Source organism: Corvus moneduloides, chromosome 10 (genome assembly GCF_009650955.1).
Source record: "Corvus moneduloides isolate bCorMon1 chromosome 10, bCorMon1.pri, whole genome shotgun sequence".
Lineage (NCBI taxonomy): Eukaryota > Metazoa > Chordata > Aves > Passeriformes > Corvidae > Corvus > Corvus moneduloides.
The window spans coordinates 14,327,513-14,340,515 of record NC_045485.1 but is presented as its reverse complement, the minus strand read 5'-3'; the positions used below and the strand labels follow the sequence as shown (position 1 = coordinate 14,340,515).

The following is a 13,003-nucleotide window of genomic DNA, read 5'->3' as shown; positions in this document are numbered from 1 at the left end:
TCCACAAAGGACAAAGGAAGGCTCACAAAGCAGAGCAGAGGTAGGAGCTCCTGGGTAGAGCCAAACTGGGACAGGACTCAGCAGGGGCACGGGATAGATGTATCTGCTCACATCTCAGCAAGAGTGCACCTAAGACCCATGGGAGAAAGTCTGCAGGGAGTATTACAGCTGGGCAGAGGCTCCAGATGCCAAGCAAGCTGCTGGTGCCACCAGTACTAGCCCTGGGAACATGCACACATGTGGGAACAGGCCACCATTGTATGACATCCACAAACAACTTTGAGAGGCTGGTCACCTCTTCCTACGGCAGGTGTATGGCCAGGCAGGGTCCCGGGGCTCCTTGCCACCACTGCCACCCACAGCCTGCCATGCCCAAGGAGGACAAGTGACCAGCCCAGGAAGGGCTGCTGCCATCACTGGTGCGTCAGGCCAGCAAGGCAGCTGACAGGGAGAGCCCAGGGACCAGCACTGGGAATGGACAAGTAGGGCTGCAGGAGCTCCAGTGAAGGGGTTTGGAGCCCAAGGATACAACACCCTACTTGTGCAACCAAAGACTGGACAGGATGCTGGTTCCATGAAAGGCAACTGCACACAGCCATGGGGGAAAATGGCATCAACTGAGCCAAGTCCCTTCTGCCAGCTGCCTTTTTTTCTTGCAGATTTCTCGCTGTTTCTGCACTTGATAACAGCAGAGGCATAATAAGGAAACTTAAGTGATCAGTGGCTGTCAAGTAAAGTTTCCAAAAGCTCCCTAAAGCCAAGAGGCAAGACTCGACAACTACTCCCTGCTGATGCTCAAGAGTGCACAGCTACACCACAGACACACAGCACTTCTTTCTGCTGGCACCCCAAGGGGAAGGGGGCTGTAAACACACACAGAACAGGCCTGCTTGCTCCTGTCTCACCTCTCCTACCATCCCAGGGCATAAGGGCAGGGGCAGCTGCCATATGACAAGAAGAACCTCCTGTCACTCATGCCAGTGGAGACCTGCATGTGGTCTTGGACTGATGGGTCCATCACTCTGCAGGAAGGAGGAGAATCCCAGGAGACCACCCCAAAAGTTTATTAACTTTGTGTTTCAAATAGCACCGGATAACATCTCTGTGCAGAAGAGAAACAGAGCCTGTGTTGCTGGAGGCAGCCCAGCAGAGACCTACCTTTGGGCATGATGCGATGCATTGCAACTGACAGGAAGAAGATGGAGTCACTGTAGTAGGTCCCCGATCCAGCGCTGAAGTGTCTCTGCATGGCCTCAACGATGGGAAACAGCTTTTCTGTCAGCTCATTCACATCATGGACTATTACCTGGCAGAGACACCAGAAACACTGCTCAGCCGCCGCTTCTGGGGACAGGCCCAGCTCCAGCAGCCCTTGCTCAGCCCCAGCCAGCACAGGGCGAGGGGGGAGGCTGTTAAAGCACAAATAGTGCTGGTGGCACTGCAGCTACACAAAGGGGCCTGGCTGCACATCCTCTTGACGCATCCTCTTGACACAACAACCAGTCAAGTGCAGGGAAAGGAGGGAAGGAGTTTTACAGCCATTTCGTGTAAGGTGAGCAGCGACTTGAATCCTCTCACACAACCAAGTGTGCTCCATGTTTTGGGGTATTTCTCTGGTCTGTTCCCACCGCCTGATGCAAGCACTTATCTGGTCTCCCACATGGAGTGCATCAGAAGAGGTGACAGTTTGCTCCAGGCTCTGGTATCCTGCCGATTAGAGCCAAGCCAGACCACGTCACTTACCCTGAGGACCAAGGCTTGCTCCCTGCTACAGAGGCAGGTTGTGACAGGGCCAGGGACACAGCCCGGATTTCCTGCTCCTCAGCTCGGCATGGAGGCAAGCTCTGCAGCACGTCCTGTCAGGGCTGCAGGGGGAAAGGGAGGACAGGCCGCAGCACGCTGATGAAAATCCAAACATCAGGAACTACAGCAGTGCCAAGCAACTTCTGTAGATGAATCTCAGCCTGCCTGTGCTGGAGCTTTGCTGGTGCTCAGCCAGCACTGCTCTGCATCCCCCAGCCCTGCGGGAGCCCATGCACCAGCACGGGCCCTGGCACGCCTGTGCCAGCCGTGGCTATGTCCCAGAAACAGGAGCAACCCCAAATGCACCTTATCAGCTACTGAAATTTTACAAGCTTCAAAGTCCAATGAACAGGAACTTTCATGCAGCTCGTTATACCCACAGAAGGATACAGGTCACTGAATCACAAAAGATAATGAGAGGGATTTTGAGGATAATTAGGAGAGATGAGGGACATGACCCCGGTGCAGATAAGGGGGAGTGCAGGAACTTGAGTGTGGAAACTCGAGGTCGTGATGCCTTCTTCAGGTCAGGGAAAGCAGGAAAAGCCTCGTTGGAGCTAAAGTCCAGCGAGGACATGACATTGCAGCAGTACTTGAATTTTGGATAGGGGAACCTATCCTCCTTGTTTGCAGGATGCCAAGACACTTCCACAAGTTGGCCCTGCCCTCAAAAGGGAACTCAAACCACAATCTTTGTAGGTCCTTTTCAACGGTTCTATGGTGTCACTTCTTTTCCCTACTACAACTTCATCTGCTTAAGAACAAGGAGCCCTGCACTATACATTTAAAACATGCAGGATAGAGCATTTGCTTTTTAAATTTTTTTTTTTAATTAAAAGAAAACCTAAACCAAGCCAAATGCTTCAGAGGAGAAGGTGGCTCTGAGCCTGTGCTGGTGCAATGACCATCCTCACTATGGGGTGCATAAGGGGCTGCTTCAATGCCCAGCAAGGGGGGTGCAGAGATGGAGGCAGTGAGCAGTCTGGAGGTTGTTCCTTCCACAGCCTTTTACAGAACACACTGCCCAGACCAAAGTGCTCTCACAGCAGAGAGGAGCTCGCTGGAAACGGGCCTGTGCTCGTGGCACCGCAATATGCTGAACATGGTGAGGTGATGGGCCTGTCCTGGCACTGGCCAGGATGGCTGAGCCCACGGCAGGGCACCACTGGAACACCGGCAGAGCTGAGTCCCTATGGCCCTGTCCTGGGGAGGGCGCCCTAAACACCCACGCTTGGCCCCGGCCCTTGCCATCAGCCAGGGGTGCTGTGGAGCCCTCATGCAGGCTCTGTGGCCAGCACGTCCCTCGGCAGGGCGGCCCCACTGCTGCTGTCCCGGCTGCTGGGCTCCGAGCCAAGGCCTGCAGCAGAACAGCAGGAAAAACACAGAACAACGTGTACCAGGAAAGTGCATTGGGAGAGCTCATCAGGAGCCACACCTGGCTTTGGATAGCACAGCATAGCCCCCAAGACACTGCAGGGGAGGAAACTCTGTTACCGGTACCGTTAGGCAGCACCTCGCCCTGGCCCTGCCGAGCTGCGTGGTTGGTTGTGCCATCGTGGTGACACCAGCTCTGACAAGCAGGACAGCAGCCACCACAGGTGACCAAACAAGCAAGCCACCACTACTCTCCAGGTGCAAAGACACTGACAGCCTGTGCATGGAACTGAGCACCACCAGCATGGGAATGTACGATGCTCTGCTCCCAGCCCAGCTTGGCACGGGCAGCTTTAGGGTCTGGCTGGACTGGAGAAGAATGGAAGAGAAATACAGCACCTGTTACCAGCCTTCTGCATCCAGCAAAGGCAGCCTGAGGTGTGTGCAGTACATAGGAAAGGGGGAAAAATGTCAAACCAACTCCAGTCACCTCTGAAGTGAGCACACTGCCAAGCACCAGTGGACAAAAGTTATGGGAGAGATGCTCCTGAAACTCCAGACACAGCATCATCTGCCTTCCCACTCCTGCCAAAGAAAACAGGAAAATGTGTCTTTTGCGCACCCTTTTGTACTTCTGCAAAGCAAACTCCTGAACAGCTGAATTTTCTCCTGTAGCCACAGGCCAGGTCGCCTCTCTGGGACTGTGAGGGCTTCCTCCCTTCTCACTGCTGACTTTAGCACAGCTTGTTGATCTGCTGCTAATTTTGTACTTCATTATTTATTTGTGTAACAGCTTTTAGTAAATCCCTGTAGCTAAATCCGACCACATTTGCTGAGGACATTAAGAAAAGTAAGTTCTAGGGGTTTCCTGTACAAACACAGTATTATAAGCACACGTCCCGCACTGATAAAAGGCCCTTTCTATTGATTCACTAGGAAAAAACAACCTGCATTTCTTTTCCCTTTAACTTTCCCTCCTTTCCCATGTTGGGTCTCCTCGCAGGTCTCCACAAGCACAGAGTGTTGTTACAGCCACCCAAGCAACCACCCCAGCAGCATCCTTCGTGGGGCTCATCTGAACAGGGAACCAGGATGAGTAGAGAGCCGAACGTGTAGTTCGTATTGCGGCAGGGAAATGGAATCAATAAGCGATAAGAATCGCACAAGGAGTCACAGCACACAGCCCGGAGTGGCAGGAAACGGGGCGAGCGGGGGCTCTCTGTAAGCAGTGTCGGCCGAGGCCGGTCCAGGCTCGCTGCCGGGCACCTCCCGCTGGCCGGGGGGCGGGAGAGGCTGCAGAGATCCCCCTGCCACCCGCGTGCGGGACACGGTCTCTGCGACTGCTGTCACAAAGCCCGGTAAGAGCCCCCACGAGGCCCCGCACGGGCAGCACGGCCGCGGGCTGGCTCCTCCCTCCGCCCCCGGCCGCACACGCGGAGCACGAGCTCCCTCTGCTGCCGCCGCCCGGCCGCGCCCCCGGCGGCACAGCTGGGACACATCTGGGACACATCTGCACAGCCAGCGGCAGGGGTGACGCCACGCAGCGACTGCCCACGCCCGGACAGCCCTGCCCTGCTGGGTCCGGTGCCTACGCTGCTGCCACGCACCCACCGCCTGCACCCCACAGCTCCTCTGCGCTCACTCTCTGCACACTGGCCCCGGGCTCCAGCCAGCTGCTTCAGTCTCCAGGAGACTTTGAAAGTCACCGAATCTGCCTAGGGAGAGAGAAAAGCTGCCCACAACCTTCCCCAAAGGTTACGATCCATGTCTGACTCTGGGCTTCACTCTAACAGAGGAGCCAACTGATCCCAGCTTTGCCAGGATGTGAGGGCAAGGGCAGTTTCAGAAGCGGGGCCTGAATCGCTTCCTCATGAAGAAAAAGTTCAGGGGGTTTTATCAGTCCTGTCTCAGTGCCCCCTGAGCACTTTATCAAGCATTATCTCTGGGCCTGTGCTAGGAAGACAGCATAAGAACCGGGAGAGTGCTCAGCACACACCAAGAAAAGCAGTAAACAAGAGGTCTCAGGGTGGAGAGAGGTTACTGCTGGAGCTACTTGAACATCAGTATCAATCACCTTCAACAATTAACAGCGGTACTGAAAGTCCAAGGTAGGCAGAAGTTCCCTCCTGGTAAAGAAGAGGAATGGGGTAGGCTACAGCAAGAATAAAGAGGTGCTGTCAGCTGCTGGTATTCCAGAAACTGGCACAGGATTAGGGGCAAGGCTGCATGCTTGAGAAGCAGAACAGCTTCTGCTCTGTACCTAAAAGCAGAGAAACGACTGATCCAAATCATAGTGCCAACCATAGGCTAGCCAGTGAAACCAGGATACATCGGGGTCTGCCAGGAAAGAGGGAAGAAGCTGTCCCACTGAGCAGATCTCAGTGAGATCTCACCTGAGTCCTCCAGATCATGCTGCCTGCTTACACCCAGGAAATCAGTTCTGGTGCCAGACACACTCCAAGTTTCACTGTGACTCCACAGGCACCTACAGACAGGGGCCCATCCATAACAGACAAATCACTTTATGCCTCTAACTCCAACTCCCAGCCCATGTTGCCCTGGAGAAGTGAGGCTGGCAAGGCTGCCCGAAGGGAAGCTTCTTTCCCAGAGGGGCAGATGGCAGTAAGGCAGCCACACATTAAGGGGTGACAGCAAGGGATGGAGACACCATGGTGGCCTGGGAGTCCTCCCACTCCAGGGGGCATACCACCACAAACCTGAGCTGCGCTGTTGCGCCACATCAGCACTGCACCATCATGGGGCAGTCGGTCCACCCCGCTGTGGAGTGCAGGAATCCTCCTGAGGGAGCTGTGCATGCTCTCCAGACAGCCAAGCACTGCTGCATGGTGTGGGTGTCCCATCATGGGTACATGACCTGAGGGCCAGCACTAGGAAAGGGCTTGTTTAAAGAAAACGAGTGGTAAGATTATTTACCAGGAAAGTGTCTGTATGAACAATGTTAAGGTTACACTTCGAGTTACATCTTGGCAGAGTTCAGCTAATATGAAATACAGGAAATATGAGCAATAAAAGTTACAGCAGGACTAGGGGACACTTTCAAGCAATGTTCTGCAGCAGCACCTCAGGACAGGGGAGTCCAGGTTACCTGGAATCTCTGAACTTAATAACCCTCCAGTTTTCAGAAACCCGTTTAATGCGAGAAAAGCCTGATTTTACATGAACTGCACTGGCTGGTTTTGGGAGGCAGAACCGTTTCCCTGGCAGTAGGAACATTCACATGTAGATGCTCTCCAGCCCCTGCAGGCTCTCCACTCCCACTCTCAAGAGCCACTACCAGCAGGCCAACCTCCTCTTCTGATCGGGAAGCCATCGAGATATAAGCACACGTGGTCCTCGTGTCGAGATGCTGAAGCAGGACTAGCAACAGGGTCTGTAGGAGAGCAGCATTGCTTAGAGTAACGGCTCCTCTCCAGCACAGGCGGAGTGCCCGAGGTGTTCCCAGGCCACGCTGCTGCCCAGTCCCACTTGAGAATCACTGAGCTGCACCAGGACACCTCCCTACCCTCAGGCAGCAGCCGCGGGGATGCAGAACAAGCCCCTCAACATTCCCGAGACTAGGGAGCAATGGGAGCTGGCACACGGGCTGTTAGTTGAGGGAGCTCCTTCCCGCTGGACTGCTGTTCCCAGTGTCCCGCGGGAAGACCACACAGGACGCCCCGGCCGAGCCCCCCGCTCGCTCCCCGCGGGCCCGGCCCGCCCCTCGGCCCCCCGCGCACCTGGTGGCGGAAGGCGGCGCCGCGCAGCAGGTCCCGCAGCAGCCCGAGGCCGATGTCCCGGCTGGCGCCCTCGGTGACGAGGTGGAGGTGCAGCACATCGGCGGCGCCCAGGCGGCCGTGCCGCAGCAGCGAGCGCAGCGCCGCCTGCGCCTTGTCGCGGAGCGCGGGGCTGCGCTCCGCCTTGGTGAACATGAAGAGGAGGTGCAGCCCGCGGGGCCCTGGGCCGGCCGGGGCGGGCGGCGTGGCGCGCAGGCGGCGGGTGGCGCTGGAGAAGGTCTCGCCGCCGCCGCCCAGGTAGTAGAAGGCGCAGACGGCCACGGCCGCGGCCGCCGCCAGGGCCGCGGGCTGCGGGCAGCGCACCCAGCCCCGGCGCGCCGAGCCCCGCAGCGCCGCCATGGCGGGGCGGCCCCGGCCCGGCACCGCCCCCGGCACGGCACGGCACCGCCCCCGCCCCGGCACCGCCCCCGGCACGGCACGGCACCGCCCCCGCCCCGGCACCGCCCCCGGCACGGCACGGCACCGCCCCCGCCCCGGCACGGCACCGCCCCCGCCCCGGCACCGCCCCCGGCACGGCACGGCACCGCCCCCGCCCCGGCACCGCCCCCGGCACGGCACGGCACCGCCCCCGGCACGGCACCGCCCCCGGCACGGCACGGCACCGCCCCCGGCACGGCACCGCCCCCGCCCCGGCACGGCACCGCCCCCGGCACGGCACCGCCCCCGCCCCGAGCCGGGCACGGCCCAACTGCAGGGCGGGGACGCGGCCGGGCCGCCCCGGGACAACGACAGACTACAGAAACTACAGTCAAGTTTTAGATACAAAGTCTACAGCCGTACATAACGCGAAGGAGGGCGGGGTATACAATCCGTACAGTTACAGCTTAGAGGGGGAAGGGTTCTTTACATTTTACTGCTGGAATGCTTAAAAAACACCGAGTACAGAGGAACGCGCAGAGAGAAAAACAAAAGTTCATTATTTCAGAGAGTGTAATGTCTCTGCTTGAGGAAACAATGATTTCTTGGCGATTTCTGTCAAAACATGGAAAACTCAGGATCCTAACAGAAAAGTGAGTGGAATTTTCCTCCTCTATCATCTCCTTCCATGGGAAGAGAAACAAGAAAATACTGTACACAGAAAGATAAAGCAAGCATATGAAAGGGGATATACCAAAGTGGTACACTCATCCTTTTTCCCAGTAGTGCCTTTCCAGAGTTGTCCCTGTTTTAAAACTGTGCCTTTGTGTAAGCACAGCAGCAAGGCATGTTGGCTGTCAGGCTGCACAAGCCATAAACTCTTAACTTGGGAAAAAGTGTCTATAACAAATGGGCAGAGATTGTAGCCTGAAAAACCAATTCTCATAATACTTTGTGTAATAAAGAATCAGAATAATCAGCTCAGTCCTTTTGACACTGTGAAAATATCACGTCCTTTGTACTTACATATTATTATTTGCAGTTTCATCAAAGGGTCGTTTCATAGTCACTGCGTTATTTGAGATTCTCAAGATGAAGCAACAGAAGTAACATCCACAATTTAAAACAGATGGCTGCAGAGAAGCACCGAAGTCCTGGAAACATGGCATCAACCCTCTGCTTGTTCTAGTTCTCACCTTTTTAGTTTAGTGCTACAAAGTTTTTTCTCTGTCCAGGAGAGCTAGTCATTTGGACAACACACGTGTACTGATGTCATAATGCAAAACAAGAGAAACTTCCTCTTGTATAGGGGATTTGCTGACAGCAGTTGGAAGGTCTGGTTGCATTTTCTAAAACTATTTCAGCTCAGTATAAAAACAGGTAAAATATAAAACCCCACAGAGTGAAAAATGCAGTATTGATACAGGATCCTTTAGCACTCTAACATTAAAAGCCATGAATGGTACAATCCAAAATCTCCAAAAATCAGTGGAAAGACTGCTACTGGTATCAGTGACTTCCTGGATTAGGTTCTAGTGGGCAGAGAGCCTGAAGTCCACAATGTACTAATAAGCACCTGGAACATGCATCCATCAGATTGCAATGTGGGCTGTTTGTGAAAGCAAAAAAATACCTCTACCATCTACTGCTTTCACCCAAATTCACGTGAACAAATTCCAGCTAACACAAGTAGTGGCATAACTCAGTATGATAATTCATAAATTTAAGTTTATATGGACTGTACTGACATTAATAGAAAACATGAAACCTTATGACCAGTCAAAACAATTGATACCACTAATGAGCCACCACAGACACTATTTTAATCAACATGCAATGGACATAAGTTACACCTCTGAAATCAAGATGCATTAGAATGCATGTTGACTTCCTCAACATTTGTTGTTTCAAGAGGCTTGGAACACATGATCTATAAATAGGAAAGATATTATACTATGGTTCAACAGGCTAATGTAGAAAATTACTAAAAATCCAGGTGAAAAATGGTTTTTAAATGTGTTAGGAATATTCTGCTTTGTCCCTCACAAATTAAAACCTACTATATTTCATACCTACAGAGAAACATGAACTGGAATTGAACCTTTCCATTGCCTGGTACAAAGTACAAGATGTTAACCCACAATGGAACCTTACTGCCTACTATTCTGCTTAGATTCACTTTGTAATAGGAATGGAATTTCTTAATATTACTGAGCAGAAGATTAACATGAGTCAAAACTCAATATGGAATCCAGATCTTCAGAGCCATGGTGATAATCACACTACTGGGGGCTGAATCCTGTGAGTCACAGAGGCTCTGGATGGAACATGGAGCCTGCCAGAGCCTGGTGAGACTGAGCCATCAACACATTCTATGTAACTCAATGGTATTTTAATTTCTGCTGATGAGCAACATGTCACCATTGCACCTGACCTGAAAAAGGCTCTAACTGAGTGCAGTTTATACTGGACATCCTACCATACCTGAAAGGACAAGGGAACAAGGCTGCAGAATCACAAGTGACACACCTACTCCCTGAGCCATTAAAACTCCAGCGCTCCTGACGAGTCTCACAACCTGTCAATCAGGTCTGTGATTCATCCCTTAGCATAGACAGACTGATACTGTTTCCCAGAGAGATGAAACTCAGGAATGCAACACACGGATCTGTAGAGCTACAGGGAAGCAACTTCTTAGTCTAGAGAAGTCATCCCACAAAATTTGTCAGAGAGATTTTGTGGCTAGAGAAGAAGTCACCAGTGGAGATTTGAAGTAAATGTCTCAGACCTTTTTTCCAGCAGCCTGGACTGAGACAGCAATTATGCCACTAAGCTTTAGGCAGCTTTACATTCCAGCCAATCACACTATACACTGCCTGCCAGCCAGGCTGGGAAAGACAAACATTTAGAAAAGCCTATGTCTACGGTGTATATTATGCAGTCATATCTTACATTGTCCCATCTGTACACCAGGAATCTTACTTTCTCTAAGATCTACTAAAACACCCATTTGCTGGTAAATACTGCTGATTAGGAAGTATATTATAATTTCATAGCTATTTAAAAACTAGCTTACTAAAAATTACTGCTTACCGGTGATATCCTTAAGTTTCTTATTATTCAGACTAAATGCACACTTTAAATGGGCAGAATCTGCTTTTCCTACCATAATTAGACCACATACAAAGCAAGAACTGTCTTGTAAGATTCTTCTGCTTGGAAACAAAATCCATTGGACAATTCTACAACACTACTAATTCTGTAGAAATAACAATATGCAGATTTGATACATTATTATACATTTGATGCAAAACTACAAATGTTTGAAATACCTTCTTAAAATTTAACATGCCAGAAAATTTACCATAGTTTACAGATTTCAATTTGGTTTATCCCAGTTTTGCTTATTTTTCCTTGGAGAAAAGCCAATTCGTTTCCTAAATACACTTAAACAGCAGGTTAACATAATGCCACAGCTATTAGGATCACTGACAACTCACATTGATACTATGCCAGCTAAAAACTCTGCTTAAGTCGTCTCCACAGGGCAGACAAATAGAGGATAAAGAATTGCATCTGCTGGTTTGGGGTTTAGGGGGATTATCTAGGTATAAATAACCTGATATAAAAGCATATATCTAGAGAAGCCTTTTATACATGCACATGGGCGGAGTGGGGCTCACCACTGAATAAAGCAAATTGTCATCACTGCAGATTATACAAGGGCTACTGCTTCCTCATATAAAGGATTGATTGGCCTAAATTTAGGGTGGCTGCAAGACATGAGACTTATACTGAGCTTACGGCTAGTAGTGAGAACAGCAAAAAGTAGAAACAGCCTTTTTACAAATATTCTACACAAACTTCGTTGGCTCAATATTTACTTTCATGTCTCAAGTTTCAAGTTTTCATGTCAAAATACTACAAACAAACCCCACATCATGTCCAAAAGGATTAAGTTTATTTTTCATGAAAGGTTCCACATGCTCATTTAGAAGGATACTTGCTGCACTGAAAGTTTAATTTAAGAGGAGAAGAAAAACAAAAAATAAAAGGAAAATGGACTGCTCTTAGGAGTTTGGTCCCCAGGATATATCCCTTTGTGACTGACCTGCAGTCACCAGCATAAAGGCCAGCCTGGTGCTAGAGCTTCCACTGTGAAAGAGCTTGCAAAAGGGCAGGAGTTATCACATCTGCTATGAACAGCCTACCTCTAACCAGAGTCAGCATAGGAACAAGAGAATCTCTTGAGCTGCAGCCCTACAAATGGAAGGACAACTCAGTAAGTCATTACCCAATTTCCCTTCCAAACAGTCCCAGAAAATGCAACCCAGACCTTCTTGTCAGAGGCACATTCTCTATGGCAACAGGGGGACAGATGACAGTGGATGATACTGGGTAGCAAAGCTGCTGTGACCATCCTGCAGTCGGAGCCCGCAGCGCTCCAGCCGTGCTCTGACACCTCCGAGTGCGAGCTGCAAACGCTGGACATGTAACAGGCTGCTTTACACTGAGCTAGCAGGTACTCAGGGGTTTTAAACATCTTCAGCTGCTGAGGTATATGTACTGTACAACATAAACCAACTCATACATTTCCCCAGCTACCACAATCTAAAGCTACATTGGAGTGGTCATTTTATCCAAACTATCTAACAAAATGCATACAATTCATTCTGTTATAATGAAAAAAGACTTGCACTATAAGCTTCAGGTTCTTTTCCTTCTTGATACTTAAGACTTCTGGGAATCTGACTGCTGGAAGCGGTTTAACTTCTCTGGATTATTTGATGCCATTTGAGAAAAGTCACGAAAAATGTCCTGATAAATTTCATCTCCTAGGTAGAAAAGAAAAAGGAAACAATTTTAAACATTTGTGATAATCAACATCACCCACCATTGCACAAGTGTCCTATTGTGCTAACAATTACTGTGTAACACTTATTCATGTATGAAGACTGCTTCTAGATGGAGTGATGCTGATGTGAACTCTGAGGGACTGGTTAATTGCATGCATGTTCTGTAGAAGCAAATTAAACAAAGCCAAACTATACCTGAAATAGTACCTCACAGGCAGCCACACAGAGGAAAGTTCAGAGTTAGAAAGGAAAAGTAAAGCACTTTAAAGCAACTTAAAAAGAAAAAAATATTTATTAGCCAGTAAAGAATAAAATCCTTGTTTTTGCAAGGAACTGTTAACCAAGATTCTCTACAGAAAAATAGAATTATGGCATAAATAAAGATTTACTCGGAAACAGAGATCAGAATTCTTACAGCCAAACAGAACTCTCCAGGAAAGAAATAATCAGCAAGCAATAATATATATGTATATATAAGCAATCTTAAGAAGATAAACTATTGTTCATAAATTATTTTGGTGTATTCAGCAAATATAAAATTTCTACATTCATTTCATCTACGTCTTTCATTACATTTTTCAGTTTGAGCTATAAGAACAATGATACTTCCCTTAAAAATCTTTTTTTTTTTAAATCTTCACCCTTTGTGCTTAAACACAGCTCTACTACTAGAACATATTCCAAAATGTGTTCCTTCCCTCTCCCTGTCTACACAGGAAAACACATTCAGGAGTTATTACTTCTTGAGTCATTGCCAAGTCATTTTTTTGCCACTTTAAAATGGACATTTTTACATTCATTTTCACATTCTTTCATCTG

General features: G+C 50.0%; 2 protein-coding genes across 10 annotated transcripts in view; both read right to left on the bottom strand.

The window, feature by feature from the left end:
• XXYLT1 (xyloside xylosyltransferase 1) overlaps positions 1–7,310 on the bottom strand; it is a 33,664-nt gene extending 26,354 nt beyond the window's left edge. The window contains exons 1-2 of the mRNA XM_032119414.1: positions 6,915–7,310; positions 1,159–1,306 (exon numbers count right to left, since the gene is read on the bottom strand). Coding sequence (XP_031975305.1) covers positions 1,159–1,306; positions 6,915–7,310 — 544 coding nt within the window. The remainder of the gene's footprint in view (positions 1–1,158; positions 1,307–6,914) is intronic.
• Positions 7,311–7,714: 404 nt separating this feature from the next.
• ACAP2 (ArfGAP with coiled-coil, ankyrin repeat and PH domains 2) overlaps positions 7,715–13,003 on the bottom strand; it is a 63,871-nt gene continuing 58,582 nt past the window's right edge. For all 9 annotated transcript variants that reach the window (XM_032119170.1, XM_032119174.1, XM_032119179.1 and 6 more), the window contains one exon: positions 7,715–12,163. In XM_032119170.1, coding sequence (XP_031975061.1) covers positions 12,060–12,163 — 104 coding nt within the window. In that variant the 3' untranslated portion in view covers positions 7,715–12,059. The remainder of the gene's footprint in view (positions 12,164–13,003) is intronic.